The sequence below is a fragment of the Anomaloglossus baeobatrachus genome, chromosome 4 (assembly GCF_048569485.1).
Source record: "Anomaloglossus baeobatrachus isolate aAnoBae1 chromosome 4, aAnoBae1.hap1, whole genome shotgun sequence".
NCBI lineage: Eukaryota > Metazoa > Chordata > Amphibia > Anura > Aromobatidae > Anomaloglossus > Anomaloglossus baeobatrachus.
In genome coordinates, this window is record NC_134356.1 from 505268855 (window position 1) to 505285610 (window position 16756).

A 16756-nucleotide genomic window follows, 5' to 3' on the forward strand; every position below is an offset into this window, starting at 1 on the left:
GGTCGTTCCCTATTTGGACGACCTACTTGTCAAGCGGAGCTCTCCTCAAGTTTGCTCAGAAAGCGTGCAGATATGCTTAGACACGCTGTCAAGGCTAGGGTGGCTTATCAACTTCAACAAGTCATCCCTCATTCCTCGTCAGCGCATCACCTTTTTAGGTATGCTGATAGACACTGCTCAGTCCCGGGTTTTTCTTCCAGAAGACAAGAGGTCTTCCCTCATCCGGGCCGCTCAATCCCTCCACCCCCGCCGTCACACATCCCTTCGGAATGGGATGAGTGTTAGGCAAGATGGTGGCAGTCATGGAAGCCGTGTCCTTTGCCCAATTCCATCTGCGTCCTCTACAACTGGATCTTTTATCCTTCTGGGACAAAAATCCAGCTTCTCTAGACCGGTCAGTCCGCTTATCTCGGACTGTGCTCCACTCCCTCGTCTGGTGGACTAAAGTCTCATCCCCATCTCAAGGGAAGTCCTTCTGTTCTGTCCACTGGCAAATAGTCACGACAGATGCCAGCCTCATAGGCTGGGGAGCGGTGTTTCTCCACCACACTGTTCACGGACGCTGGTCTCCCTCCAAACACTCCCTTCACATCAACGTTCTAGAGATCAGAGCCATATTTTTGGCCCTTCAGAACTTTCAGACCTTGCTATTGGGTCTCCCCGTTCGGATCCAGTCAGACAATGCCACAGCTGTGGCTTACATCAACCGTCGGGAAGGAACTCGCAGCAGGGCAGCGATGAAAGAAGTATCCAGGATTCTTCTTTGGGCAGAGATGCACATTCCCATTATTTCAGCTGTCCTTATTCCGGGAGTAGACAACTGGGCCGCAGACTTTCTCAGCAGACAGGGTCTAGCGGCAGGGGAATGGTCCCTCCACGACTAAGTGTTCCATCTGATCACTATTCGTTGGGGACTCCCAGATGTGGACCTCATGGCGTCTCGGATGAACGCCAAGGTACATCCCTTCGTATCCTAGTCGAGAGACCTGCTAGCGCTCGGCTCAGACGCTCTAGTCTTCCCGTGATCGCAGTTTCGCCTCCCCTACATCTTCCCTCAGTTTCCTCTCATTCCGAGAGTAATCAAGAAAATCAAGGCGGAGGGAATTCCCGTGATCCTCGTGGCCCTGGACTGGCCCAGGAGAGCCTGGTACCCAGAGCTTCTCCAACTTCTCAGCGACACTCCCTGGCGTCTCCCCAATCGCCCGGATCTTCTGTTGCAAGGTCCAATATTCCACCAGAATACAGCACAGCTGCATTTGACGGCGTGGCGCTTGAATCCTTGATTCTAGCCAAGTCGCGTTCAGTCATGGGTACGGGATTGAAATAGACCAGGTGAGTGCTGCTAAGAGCAGTTCTACTATTTCATATGTGAGGCCATTTGGCACATTTTATAAAAATATTTTAGCGTAGGACTGCCCCAATAGAGATTTGCCATGACGTGGCTGGGTGGCTCAAGAAGTTGCAATTTTTTGCCAATTCTCAAATTTATAAGTATAGTTGGAATTTTTAATGCTGTAGTGCACATTTAGTGCTAGCTTTTTTTGTTCTTTCTTCTAAGGTAGTTCATACCATGCTTAATGCTCGGAAGCCCCCCTCCGCCAGTATCTATCCCAGGACCTGGAAGACCTATCTTTCCTGGTGTGACCGTCATCACCAGTCGCCCCTTGTTTTTTTCAATCCCTGATGTGCTTGCCTTTCTGCAAGACTGTCTGGACTCGGGACTAGCCCTCAGTACCCTTAAAGGTCAAGTTTCTGCCTTGTCAATTTTTTTCCAGAAGCAGCTGGCTTCTTGCCCTCAGGTCCATACCTTTCTTCAAGGGGGTAGCGCATTTGGTCCCTCCTTATCGCCACCCATAGATTTCTGGGAGCTCTTCAGCTTCCTCCTTTCGAACCTTTAAGAGAAATCTCTCTTCAACGTCTCTCTTGGAAGGTTGCCTTTTTAGTCGCCATTACTTCTATCAGACGAGTGTCCGAACTGGCGGCCTTTCCTGTCGCTCACCTTACCTGATATTCCATCACGATAAGGTGGTCCTTCAGCCTTCCCCGCCTTCCTTCCGAAGGTCGTATCTTCTTTCCACTTGAACAAAGACATTGTGTTGCCGTCATTCTGTCTGGTTTCGGTCCACTCTTTTGAAAAAGCCCTTCACACTCTAGATCTTGTTAGGGCTCTGCGGATCTACATCTCCAGAACAGCGCCGTTGCGCAAGTCCGATGCACTCTTCGTCCTCTCAGAAGGACACAAAAAGGGCAACCAGGCTTCTAAATCCACGATTTCTCGATGGATCAGGACTGCCATCTGTGAGGCATACAAAGCATGAGGTTCTGTTCCCCCTCAATCTGTGCGGGCCCACTCGACGAGCAGTGGGTACTTCCTGGGCTATCCGCCATCAGGCTTCGGTGGCCCAACTTTGCAAGGCCGCTACCTGGTCCAGTGTGCACACGTTTACAAAATTCTACAGAGTGCATACGCATGCTTCCGCGGATGCTGCTCTTGGAAGACAAGTCCTTCAGGCGGCAGTGGCCCATTTATAAGTGGCCACTGCTCGGTTTTCTGACAGTGTTTTGATATATGTTCACTGCAGTTGTTAGTCAGCTCTTAGGCTGATGTTCTACACTGTTAATAGTTCAGTTCCCACCCAGGGACTGCTTTGGGACGTCCCACTGTCTGTGTCCCCCCCAATGAAAAAGCGAGCAAGGAAATGACATTTTTGTGTACTCACCGTAAAATGTTTTTCTTGCAGCCTTTCATTGGGGGGACACAGCTCCCACCCTTGTGTTTTCGTTGTTCTTCTACTGCTTTTACAACAAACTGAGCTAGTTTCCTGCATAGCTGGGGTATATGCTGTGGGAGGAGGAGCTAACTTTTTTTCAATCTAGTTTCACACCTCCCCTGGAGACACCATATAACCCACTGTCTGTGTCCCCCAATGAAAGGCTCCAAGAAAGACATTTTACGGTGAGTACACACAAATGTCATTATTAGCTTAGTTTTTGCCTTTTTAATAATTACATATCTATCTATTTGTTTTGTGTGCAGAATACATTTTTGTTAAAGGAGTTGTCCGACAAACGCAAAAAAATTTGGTAAGCTAATCTGTGCTGTATTGTCATATAAAACACCCCTACATTGTTATTTTGTTTTCTAACTTTTGTTCCTCTTGAATTCACCCTTTATTCTCTGCAGCGCTCTGTTTACATTCAGCTCTAGCAAACTGACCAGTTCCTGTGCAAAACCTCAGTCAGAGCTGGCACCGCCCGGCCTCAGTGTCCAGCCCCACCCCAGTGTCCAGCCTCGCCTCCTGCCCGCCCCATGCACACATTCTCTGTCAGTATTCTTCCCCTGCACCTGACCTGGTAGCACTACAGCATTGCAAATAACAGCCCCACATCGGGCTCTGCACCGCGCACACGCACGCCGGGCTCTGCACCGCGCACACGCACGCCGGGCTCTGCACCGCGCACACGCACGCCGGGCTCTGCACCGCGCACACGCACGCCGGGCTCTGCACCGCGCACACGCACGCCGGGCTCTGCACCGCGCGCACGCCGGGCTCTGCACCGCGCGCACGCCGGGCTCTGCACCGCGCGCACGCCGGGCTCTGCACCGCGCGCACGCCGGGCTCTGCGCCGCGCGCACGCACATATGGCTCTGCGCCGCGCACATATGGCTCTGCGCCGCGCACATATGGCTCTGCACCGCGCACATATGGCTCTGCACCGCGCGCGCGCACACACAGCGCTCTGTACCGACCCCCTACCCCCATAGGGAACACATGTAGGGAATACATACTCACCCGTCCTCGGTCCCCGCCGCTCCTGCACGTTCGCGCGCTGTCTGGTCTGGACATATCAGCACAGTAGTGACGTCACCGCTGTCCTGATCTGTGAGACACAGACTGCACGGACAGTGATGAGAAGCAGCGCTGAGCTCCCTCTCATCAGCGCTTTCAAATGTACCGGCATCTGTGATGCCGGTATATTTGAATGTGCGATCCTGAGCAGGGGCCCGGTGCTGGCGCTGACACCGCGGCAGCCGCCGGCAGGCCCCTCCCCCAGGTCACAGACCCCACAGCAGTGCAGGGGGAGGTTGCGGGGAGAGTAAGGGGTGCGGGGGAATGTGTGGGAGGGTGCAGGGAAGGGGGGCGGGTCTCGTGGCACTGTAGCCGCCCAGCAGGGAGGCGACATGCTGTTCCAGATTTGCATGTCAACATGGTCCTGCCCATGTTGACATGAAATGACCGGAAGCAGAAAAATCGCGGCAGGAGCGATCACATGACCACTCTGAGCCGGGGGAGAGGGGCTGACAGCAGGGCAGGTAAGTGCTCTCTATCTACTTACCTGCCTCAATGTAGCCCAATAGGGTAATTAAAAAAAAAAAGTCAAAAGCTGGATAACCCCTTTAATACATTCTATTTTAACAACCGTTATTAACCCAGGCGAAGAGGGGTAGTACAGGTAGTAAAAATATAAACCTGAAAATGGCAAAGCATTACTGCTATAGGGATACTATGAACAATGAAAAATACATTTAGCTATCTGGAAAAAATGAATATATGAAAATGGTATTGCAAAACTGCTATGAATATTTGAAAGTAGTAGAGATATTTAGCAAATGTATTTATCAATGCAAATGAACCCAAAAACCAACAAGATAATCTCTAATTTTTCGGGAACCTACCGTATTTTTCGGACTATAAGATACACCCTGGTTTTTAGACTAGGAAAATAGGAAAATAAAATTTTAAGCAAAAAATGTGGTCATGACACACTGTTATGGGGTGAGGATCTGCTGCTGACACTGTTATGGGGGTAATGTCCCCAAATTCTCTACTAAGGTATCCCAGCCTGGTATTGATCCCCATCCTTGTATATATGTACCACATCCTAGTATATGCCCTTATCCTGCTATATACTGGCATCCTGCTATTTACTAGCATCCTGCTACATGGCCCCATCCATCCTGCTACATGGCCCCATCCATCCTGCTACATGGCCCCATCCATCCTGCTACATGCCCCATCCATCCTGTGTCACACAAAAAAAACCCCAACATTTATACTCGCCTTTCCTCACTCCATGCAGCATCGCTCCTCCCCCTGTCTGTGGCGGTAGCAGCGCCGCTGACCTATGTGGAGCAGTCACCATTGTCTGCAGCATTGCTCCTCTTCCTGTCTGCCTGTCAGCTGACCTGCGTTGAGACTAGCGGCGCGCACAGTGATGACGTCATCACTGTACTCACCGCTCTCTACACAAATCAGCTGGCCGACACAGACAGGAGGAGATCGCGATGCTGCAGGGAAGTGACCGGTGAATATACCGTAATATTCACTGCGCCCTGCGCTGATTATGTGCGGGGAGCAGTGAATACAACCGCACATGATCACTCCAGGCTGTAGTTGCCAGGGGTGATCATGCGGGCCGGCTGTTAATTATGCGCGCACCCCCGCCCACCTGTCAGCGCTGAGGGATGATGGGCGGGAGGACGGGCGCACATGTAATGAGCAGGCCCACGTGGTCACGGCAGGCGCTGCTACAGCCTGCTCGTGCCCCCGATGACCCGCTCCACCGCAACACCCGCATTCCCCGCAGCCACATTCTGACTAAGATGCACCCCCGACTTTCCCCCTACATTTGGGGGAAAAAAGTGCGTCTTATAGTCCGCAAAATACGGTAACCTTAGTGTTATGATCCGGAACCATGGAAGATCACCACAAATCATTGGCAAAAAGGTGACAAGAGCATTGGCAACTAATCTGGCCGCCATCCCCTTACTAACCAACACAACTAGAAGTAGCCGAGGGGTGAACTAACATCCTGTGCACCGTGAACCCAGCTGGAGAACTAACTATCCTAAATGTAGGAAAGATGAATAACTCTCTGCCTCAGAAAATAGACAAGAATAGCTAGCCCCCCACATTCAAAGACTACGGTGATAGGAAAAACACAATACACAGGTAGATGACAGGATTAGCAAAAGGTGAGGCCCCCGCTGACTAAAATAGGAAAAGACAGGAAAGGGACTGATGTTAGCCAGAGAAAAACCCTGCAAAATACCAACTTCCTGATAGTACAAAAAGGCCCTCAGATCGCTCGATCTGAACTCCGTCCTATACCAGGTGCCCTTGTCATACCAATGAACAGAAAATAAGTATTATAACAAATTCAACAAACCATAAACACATGGACCCAAAGGAGCTATACTCCACACAGAACTGCAGGGAGTTCCTCAACAATCCACTGAGGGGGAAAATCCCTGGAAGGAAATAAACTGAAACCAACCACAACAAATGACAAACCCAGATAAGCAAAAGAACCAGGCAATAAATAAAGAGCAAGAACTTATCTGGAGTGGATGTGATGTAGAGCAGGATTAAGCAGGCTGGAGATACAAAGAACAACTGACATCCGGCAACAGCCTGCAATCAGACCAGGACTTAAATAAGCAGAGAGTTAGGAAAGGAAACACCCACTGCACAACACACCTGGTCCAAGTCCAAACCATTCCTGGCCACCAGAGGGAGCCTCCCAGCAGCCAAGACATAACTAACATTCACAACACCTTAGTGCCTCCATGTGCTATTAAGAATCTGCAGGTATGGGCAGACAGGCTCCTGGCTATATAGGATCATGAATAGTCTGGTAATAGGGCGGGGTTCTGGGTTCTCAGTCAGAAGAAATGTATTTTTCATTGTTCATAGTATCCCTATAGCAGTAATGCTTTGCCATTTGTCATGTTTATAGTGGTTAGTGTGCAGAATATTATCTGTATAATACTCATTTGAGAGCACAGTAGTCTTGTCTACAACACAATGGGCACCATCGACTTGCCGGATTCTGCCGAGTGTCCTTAATTTTAACAGAATAGTGGCAGCACGTGCTGCGCTATTCCACCCGTCCAAAGCGAAACCTGAATCTGTGCTGGGTGCTAGGACACAATGTGAACAGAGGCAGGTGGTGTATCGATAGAGGGAACCTGTCATGATGTACACACTGTGCATGATTGTAGCATAATGTCATTCTGACACGCTGCTGGTAGATCAGCCTGTTTGGTCAACATTAAACTAGTGACTGGTCACTGCTAAGCTTAGGTTGCTTCACTTTTTCCATTGAAGTCACATTACGGACTGACTTCCAAATGTGCAATGATTGGTGAACATTGTTTGTGCCTTTTTTATATACAGCTCATGTTGCAAAAGCCATGAGATGGCACAATGTATTTCCTGTTCTCTGTTTGTAGATGTGATGACTGTACACTGAAGGCTTTCTGCCTGGCTTTACTCTGTATTCAGGGGATTGAATTCAGTCTTACCCATGATTTCCTAAAATTTGCGGGGTTCACACAGCAGATACGGTGCAGAGTGTTGGCTGTTCATTTTGTTAGGTTTATTTGCAATGGGTTTTAAGTGTCTCTCAAACTGAACGTATTGTGTACATTATTATAAATACAGTAGGATGTAACTAAGAGATGGGAAACCCAGAACAATACAGTGGCGAAGGAAAATACAAGAACCACCGGACATTGCTGGAAAAGATGACGGCTCCTAGGTTGATGAGCGGTCACCTTATTGAGGCTACGAATTTCAGCACCAAACAAATGCCTTCATCTGGCCGTATAATCAGGGTTCAGACATATTTGTGCCAGAACCTTACACATTATATGGCCTGAGGAAGCCCTCGTTTATTATAATGATGGCTGGACCATACATGACAAGCACTTTTTACTACTTGTGCCCCCTATGTCCTCTAAGGCTGGTTTCACATCAGTGGTATTCTGTCGCAATGCCGGATCCGTCAGAAATGTGGTACAGTTCAATACAGTTAAATGGAATCGTGGCAAGATAAGGTCACATGCGAGTGCATGTGACCGCATGTGACCTTATCTTGCCACGATTCCATTTAACTGTATTGAACTACCGCATTTCTGACGGATTCAGCATTGCGGCAGAATACCGCTGATGTGCGCACAGCCTTAGATTGTAAACTTGCGAGCAGGGTCCTCACTCTTAAGGGTGCTTTACACGCTGCAACATCGCTAGCGATGTCATGTGCGATAGCTCCCGCCCCCGTCATTTGTGCGACATTTGGTGCTTGCTGCCGTAGCAGACATTATCGCTACGGCAGCGTCACGCACATACCTTGTCAGCGACGCCACTGTGACCCCCAAACAATCCTTCCCTCAAGGTGGAGGTGCGTTCGGCATCACAGCGGCGTCACTAAGCGCCGGCCAATAGAAGCAGAGGGGCGGAGATGAGCGGGACGTAACATCTCGCCCACCTCCTTCCTTCCTCATTGCCGGTGGACGCAGGTAAGGAGATGTTCGTCACTCCTGCGGTGTCACACATAGCGATGTGTGCTGCTGCAGGAACGACTAACATTGTACCTGTGGCAGCAGCGATATTAACCCCTTCAGCCCCAAGCCTATTTTGACCCTGAAGACCAGGCCATTTTTTGCAATTCTGACCAGTGTCACTTTGAGGTTATAACTCTGGAACGCTTCAGCGGATCCCGGTAATTCTGAGATTGTGTTTTTTCGTGAGATATTGGGCTTCATGTTAGTGGTAAATTTAGGCCGATATTTTTTGCGTTTCTTTGGGAAAAAAACGGAAATTTCGCGAAAATTTTGTAATTTTCAAACTTTGAATTTTTATGCTCTAAAACCAACGAGACATATGACACAAAATAATAAATAACATTTCCCACATGTCTACTTTACATCAGAACAATTTTGGGAAAAAAAAAAAAATTTAAGGAAGTTATAGGGGTTCAAAGTTTATGAGCAATTTCTCATTTTTACAACAAAATTTACAAAGCCACTTTTTTTAGGGACCACATCACATTTGAAGCGATTTTGAAAGGTCTACATGACACAAAACACCCAAAAGTGACACCATTCCAAAAACGGCACCCCTCAGGCTACTCAAAACCACATTCAAGAAGGTTATTAACCCTTCAGGTGCTTCACAGTAACTAAAGCAATGTGGAAGCAAAAAATGAACATTTTACTTTTTGCAACAAAAATGTTAATTTAGCCTCAAATATTGCATATTCACAATGGTAGCAGGATTAAATGAACCCCCAAAATTTGTTGGGCAATTTCTACTGAGCACGCAGATACCTCATATGTGGCGAAAAACCACTGTTTGGGCGCACGGCAGGACTCGGAAGGGAAGGAGTGCCATTTGACTTTTTTGAACAGAAAATTAGCTGGAATCGTTAGCCGCACCATGTTGCGTTTGGAGAGCCGCTGAGGTGCCGAAACAGTGGAGCTCCCCCCCATTTTGGAAACTAGACCCCTCATGGAATTTATCTAGATGTTTATTGAGCACTTTGAGCCTCACAAAAGTTAAGAGTTGAGCCGTGAAAATAAAAAAAAAATTTTTTTTTACCACAAAATTGTTACTTCAACCAGGTAGCTTTTTTTTCACAAGGCTATCAGGAAAAATTGCACCATAAAATGTATTGTGCAATTTCTCCTGAGTATACAGACACCTCATATGTGGTGGAAATAAAATGTTTGGGCGAACAGCAGGACTCGGAAGGCAAGGAGCGTCATTTGACGTTTCAAACACAAAATTGTCTGGGATAATTAGCGTATTCCATGCAGTGTTTGGAGACCCCCTGAGGTGCCAAAACAGTGGAGCTCCCCCACATGTGACCCCATTTTGGAAACTAGACCCCCATGGCATAGAAAAGAAAAAACAGCGGCAGATGGGGGGGGGGGGGCGGCAGATGGGGGGCAGCGGCATATAAAGGGAGCATCTGTGATTGTGAGATGGCGGCTGGGATAGGGTGGGGGCGGATGGGAGAGGGCGCAGTGGATGCAGGAGCGGCAGAGGATGGGGGGAGGAGGGATGGGTGGGAAGGGGAGTGGGAGGTGAGATTGGGGATAGTCACCCTACAGGATGGATCTAGGCAGCTGGATCACAGGAGATGGAGGCAGCAGATTGGGGAGGGTGAGAGGTGGGGGAGGGAGCGCAGCGCAGATCACGGAGGAGACAGGTGAGCAGAGCACAGATCACGGGGGTGAGAGGTGAGGGAGAGCGGACAGCAGATCACGGGGGTGAGAGGTGAGGGAGCACAGATCACGGGGGTGACAGGGGAGGGAGCGCACATCACGGGGGTGACAGGTGAGGGAGCACAGATCACGGGGGGTGACAGGTGAGGGAGCACAGATCACGGGGGTGACAGGTGAGGGAGCGCAGATCACGGGGGTGACAGGTGAGGGAGCGCAGATCACGGGGGTGACAGGTGAGGGAGCGCACATCACGGGGGTGACAGGGGAGGGAGCGCACATCACGGGGGTGACAGGGGAGGGAGCGCACATCACGGCGGTGACAGGGGAGGGAGCGCACATCACGGCGGTGACAGGGGAGGGAGCGCACATCACGGCGGTGACAGGGGAGGGAGCGCACATCACGGCGGTGACAGGGGAGGGAGCGCACATCACGGCGGTGACAGGGGAGGGAGCGCACATCACGGCGGTGACAGGGGAGGGAGCGCACATCACGGCGGTGTCAGGGGAGGGAGCGCACATCACGGGGGTGACAGGGGAGGGGGCAAGTAGCCGATCACGGGGGTGAGAGGTGGGGGGAGCGGGCAGCACATAACGGAGGAGAGGGGGCGGGGCCGGGCAGCGCACAACGGAGAGGGGGCGGGGCCGGGCAGCACATAATGGAGGAGGAAGCTGGCAGCCGATCTCGAGTGGAGGGGGCTGGCAGCACATCACGGAGGTGAGGGGACGAGCAGCCGATCACGAGGGAAAGGGGCCAGGCAGCAGATCGGGGGGGACCGGTGGCACTGTGGTAGATGGAGGGCGGCGGATCGGGAGGTGTGGGGGTGAGGGTGCGGGCAGCAGATCGGGTGGCAGATCGCAGAGGGCAGCGGCGGATCGGGAGGTGTGGGGGTGCGGGCAGCAGATCGGGTGGCAGATCGCAGAGGGCAGCGGCGGATCGGGAGGTGTGGGGGTGAGGGTGCGGGCAGCAGATACGAGGGGTGGGGGTGCGGGTGGCAGATCGCGGAGGGCAGCGGCGGATCGGGAGGCCGGTTTCATACAGTGCAATGGCAGCGCGGCAACTTCCGGGTCCCATGCTCCGGTCCCATAACAGCATGGGACCGGAGCTTGTCGCCCTGCCATTGCACTGTGTACACTCACTGTGCTGCAGGCCAGGGAACGGGAAGTGAAGCTGATGGGGCGGTCACCGGCAACAGGTCCACTGTGATTGGAGACAGCGGTCACAAGGCCGATCTCTCCAATCAGAGTTACTGGAGCTGGGGGAGGGTGATCCAGTGAGGTCACCCAGCTCCAGCCAATTACCAGTGCTATAGCTGCACTGGCCAGGGCTGGATTTCAATGTTTCAGTCACTTTAAGTTGCTGTAACATTACAGTGGCTGTGATTTGTTGAGCGGCGTTCGTCAGCCAATCACAGCCTCCGTAGGTCCGGGGAGGAGGCACCACCCCTCCTGAGGTCAGGTACAGGTCCCCTCCTCCCCGAATCTGCGGTTTGTGTTAACCGATCGGAGGCTCCGGTGCCGCGATTACGCCATGATGGAAAGATCCGTCCTTGGTCGTTAAGGCCCAGGGCACCATGACGGATCTTTCCGTCCATGGTCGTGAAGGGGTTAAGGAAAGGAGCGACGTGTCAACGATCACCGTTTTGGAACGATTTTGCGATCGTTGATCGTCGCTCCTTGGTGTCACACGCTGCGATGTCGGTACCGGCGCTGGATGTGCATCACTAACGACGTGACCCCGACGATATATCGGTAGCGATGTCGCAGCATGTAAAGCACCCTTTAATAGTATGTGTTACTCTGTAATGTCTCATTGTGTGTGTACATGTCCCCACTTAATTGTAAAGTGTTACAGAATATGTTGGCGCTATAGAAATAATGTTAAAGCATTCGTTGCATAGGCTCAAAAAAGTAACCATACATACACCTTTGATACGTCATCTTTTTCAGCAGTGCCTGTTGGGTCCATGTTTTATCCTTTACACTTCCCTGTGGATACTTGCAGTGAACACACTTTGGGCCTTACTTATCACAGGGTTTGTCAGGAAAAAGGCCATGTTCATATGTTGGTTTTATGTTGTGTTTTTTAGTTACACCTTTGGTGTCTTTGGTCCACATATTAAAATAAATTCATGAAAAAAGCAGCAAAACCTGCTGTATGGAATCTGCTTTTTTTTTTTGTGCCGAGCGCTGGTTTTGCTGCAGCAAAAAAGCATCATGTGAACATAGCCTTAAGACTTGTGTTTAATGAGGGTGTTAAGAAATAGTTCCATTCACCACAAAATTAGCAAAAAATACAGTTGAGTTTTTTACTCATTTCTTTCAATGGTCGGGAAAAAGATGCAAAAAAAACTGCTAAAAGAATTGACAAGTTGTTTATTGCAAAAACGGCTAGGTTCACATTTTCGTTGTTTTAGTCTATGGGACACAACGGAATCCGCTAAACGGATTGCGTTTACCATAGCTGCAGATTGTGACTGATACATTTTAACGGAAATGTGAACCATGCCTAAGGAAAAAAGCAATTTTTTGTGAAATTCCTGAAATCTCCTAGCTTTTGCTGGTTCTGTAAAAAGCGGCTTTTAATTTGCATAAAACGCATAAAGGCAAAAAACCACAGCAAAAGCAACGTATGATCATAACTTAATTGACCGGGGACAGTTTATATTATGTGCAGCCATTTCAGGCTTTCGGAGGGTTAGTTATGTGATCTGCAGGTACAAAGTCCAGAAAATTGTCTGATACATTATCTTGAAAAACAAAAAACAAACCTGCCATTCAGAATTATTCCAGAGGCATTGTCACACACACTTGTGACTGATATCAGCTGTTCCTATTTATACCCCTTACTTTGATGAGTCGCAGAGTGGGGAGAATTGAACATTCGAGCATTTTCTGTAATTACAATATTGTGATGTCGGCATTTTACCCTTTGTGTTTGTACCGTAGTGACAAGTATCATCGATTTACTTTCCGGAGCGTCTCTTCCGGATAGGTTTGTGGTTGTAGCATCAGACACTGGCAGGAAGAAAAACTTCTCTTCAGAGCAAACGACTTCCATTAACCCCTTTTGAACAATGACTGAATTTCTGTTCTGCTTCAGTTGCTGTATTGGAGAGCAGCCACAGCCGGTAAGTCTAATATTTCACTTTTCTTAAGTTGAATTCTAGGATCGATTTTTGGTAAATTTGGGTTTAGAAAAAGAATATTCACTTAAGTGATAATGTAAACCATGAGACACCGGTTCTGACCTCCTTTGCTTCTTGGTGACACCATGCTGGCCTATATCTTTACTGCTGATGTGTATATACTCCGTGATGAGAAGAGTTGATCTTCAGACCTTTCGGCTAATGTGCTTTCCTCTTGTGATTTCTATATGAGGCTATTTTATTGGCGCTAGTATCATAAAACTGTAGTAAAGTGAATAGGCGGCAGATATTACTCCACTGTGAGCGAAGGATAATAAAATGTGTCCTTATGGCAGATGCCTTGTTTTATCTAATTTTTCCAGAGGCGCAGGAGGATTGATAGAAGCATGATTGGTGAACCCATGAACTTTGTACATACTGCTCACGTAGGATCAGGAAATTCCAATGCAGGGTTTGCGATGGTGAGTAACCAACAGGTACTCAATGAGAGCTCTGAACAAGGTTGTGCGGGTTTTGTTTTTTTTTTTTGTTTTTTTTTTATTTTGGGGGGATGGGGAGGTGCGGGGGTGATTATTGCAAAATTTTAAATTGCTGTTGGTACAATGAATAAAAGAAATTGATGCTTATGTGATATACTCAGTAGCATACCTCGAAGCTTGAGGACCCAATGCAAAATCTCCAACAGGTCCACCAGCTATCACAGGTCTTAAATATTAAGTCTTTTTTTCATATGAGCCAAAGATACCTTTTGGGTCCCCAAGTTACAGGACTCGGGAACTTGGGGACCCAACCCCTGCACTTATTAACCCTTTAACGACCGCCAATTTGCCTTCTAATGGTGGTCGTTCAGGGGCCTTATTCCTCAGCGCCGCTTTTTAACAGCACTGAGGCATAATAGAATAGTGCCGCCCCGCAGGCATTGCCCCTCAACTGGTTTTGGAACCAATCGGGGTGGATGAACCCCTTTAAATACCGCGGTCAATTGCGACAGTGGTATCTTAATTGGGCAGGAGTGGTATCTCCATGATGATAATCGTGGGAGCTGATCGTTACCATGGTACCCATAGCAACGCACAGAAATTGCGAACACTCCATTTGCCACTAAAAATGCAGCTTTTGTGTTCAAACGAAAATAAACACAAACGTGCACATAATTGGTATTGCCACTTCCAGAACGATCTGATCTATAAAAATGTCATGTTATTCCTTATGGCGAATACCGTAAAAAAAAAACAAACCCCAAAATGGCAATTTTTTTCCATCATACTGACGCACAATAAAGTGAATAAAAAGCGATCAAAAAGTCATATGAAAAAAGGTAGAAATTAAAATGTCCTGCAAAAACAAGCCCTAACATGGCTCATTCAGAAAAAAGCAAGTTACACCTCACAGAATATGGCGATGCAAAAAAAATTATTTGTAAAATATATAATTTGTGTAAAATTAGCAAAGCATAAAAAGCGATAGAAGTATGGTATCGCTATACTGACTTGAAGAAGTATGGTATCGCTATACTGACTTGAAGAATTAACCAATCTTATCACTTTTACCGCACAAAAAGATATAGAAAACTAAGTGAATTGCGGAGTTTTGTTCATTCTTCATTTGAAAAATCTGAATACAAAGTGATCAACAAATGTTATGTGCATCAAAATGGTAGCAAAATATCTCCAACTCATCTCACAAAAAATAAGCCCTTACCCGTACAGCCCTCTTCACCAAATAATAAAAAAGTTACAGTTCTCAGAATATTGCAATGGAAAAACTATTTATTATAAAAAACATTTTTACAGTGATAGAAGCAAAACATAACTGTCATGCTGTACAAAGGGCTGTAAGACTTAGTATAGCGTATTCCCCACTAGGTGGCAGCAGAGTAGTGAAGGAGAGTCAAAGTCTAACTGTAATAGAAAGGCGGCTGAAGTACAGCAGAGTAACTCCAGCTAACAGGCGTGAACCACCAGTGGGCAATAGAGTAGTCACAGTCAGGGTCTAGCCGGGAAGTCAAGTCAATGCAGAGGGAGGATCAAAATCAAGTCAGAAAACACAACAGAGTCAGAAGTCGGGAGATCAGGAATGCAGAGGGAAACACAAACAGACAGGAGTGGGAAGTCAGGGACTGAAACAGATGGACGAACGGGGGAGGGTACAGGTCAGGGCACGACAACAAGGAGTCAGATAAACCAGGAAATCTCACCAGAGCAAGTCACAGACTGCAGAGCAAAACTATAACCAGCACAGGAATGCAGGTTCAGAGACAATATGTGTTCTCCTGAAACCAGAACGAGGCTGATGGGAGTTAACACCTGACATGACCAGGCCGGGTCTGTAAAACTCTGGAGAGGAGAATACCGGTCCTGGATCATGATAATAAATATATATATTGGAATTGCCCTGACCCGCAGAATAAATCCATCCTATAACTGAAGGTTCACTGAGAACCATGCAATAATTAAAAAAAAAAAAAAAAATAGTCTTGTAATTCTGTCCTATTTATTTATTCTGCCTCCCACAAATCAGAATAAGGCTCCACTGAGCACATACATGGAAGTTTCCGCGTAAATCCAAAAAGACACGGTTCCGAAAAAACCCCCGTTGGAACCACTCACTCAAATGAGGCAGATGGAGACACTTTGACTGTTCCGGCGGTGTTCCATTATATTAGACCTCTTTTCAGTGCACAAATGTGGACGAACTAGTATCCACGCACCGAACCGGAGTTCTAAGGGAACTCTGGGTAACCGGTTTCGGCCACATGGTTAATTCAAAAAATAAATAAAGGGAAAAGAAAATAGCAATCAGGAGCGTTATGCTTACAGAATCTCCCATGCAGCTGTAACTCTACTTTCGCGGCTGCTTAGTAACCCTTATACATATTCACTGCTTCCCCAAGCCCAACAGCAGTCCCGACGTCTCTGGTTGCAGTTAGACCGCGCCCCCACCCTGTGTGACAGTGTGTCTGACTGCTTAGTATCACACACACTGTCTGTGACCCTATAGTGGTATAAAAAAATTGTTGTAGGGTCCTGTAACATTATATCCCCCCAGCCTGTATCATATTGCAATCAGGCTTCAGCCGTAGCTATTGTCCTTGATTTGGGGGGGGGTTGCATATATATTGTTCTCCTCTGCAGGGGGCTTGCCTAGTACACAATCTCTGGAGGCTGTGTCTAGGAACCCTTTTCTAGCTACAAGTAGCAAATGTTAAGGGGGTGGATCTAAGGAGGGGTGGGAGATTCAGCCCCATGTTTTAGTTTTTAGTTATGCTTTGTTGAGTGAAGGGTGAGGACCTGTGCTAAGGCCAGCTCCTTATCGCCCGTACATGGACGATTGGACTTTAAGGACTTTTGCATTCTCCTTGGCGCCCCTGGACCTATTTCCTTTGTGTGGACTCTAAAGAACCATTTTAATATTGCATGTTTTATGCTCCCTGCCTCATTAAATCTTCTTGGATTGTTCCTTGGCCTGGCGTCCCTTACTGCTCTGTCGCATACCCCGTCACAAACTGGTGGCAGCGGCGGGATCAGAGCAGAAAGAATGGAGGACAACGGCCCATTAACATCTGGATTCAGAACCTCAGGATACAGGAACTGGA

The 16756-nt window shown here is 48.2% G+C and overlaps 1 protein-coding gene across 4 annotated transcripts in view; it reads left to right on the forward strand.

The window, feature by feature from the left end:
- LOC142301741 (CDC42 small effector protein 2-B) overlaps positions 1 to 16756 on the forward strand; it is a 46439-nt gene that overhangs the window by 11228 nt on the left and 18455 nt on the right. For 3 of the 4 annotated variants that reach the window (XM_075342763.1, XM_075342760.1, XM_075342762.1), the window contains exons 2-3: positions 12962 to 13143; positions 13524 to 13622. In XM_075342763.1, coding sequence (XP_075198878.1) covers positions 13090 to 13143; positions 13524 to 13622 — 153 coding nt within the window. In that variant the 5' untranslated portion in view covers positions 12962 to 13089. Of the gene's footprint in view, positions 1 to 3030; positions 3085 to 12961; positions 13144 to 13523; positions 13623 to 16756 lie in introns of those variants that run through there. The other variant, XM_075342761.1, reaches the window with a different exon arrangement.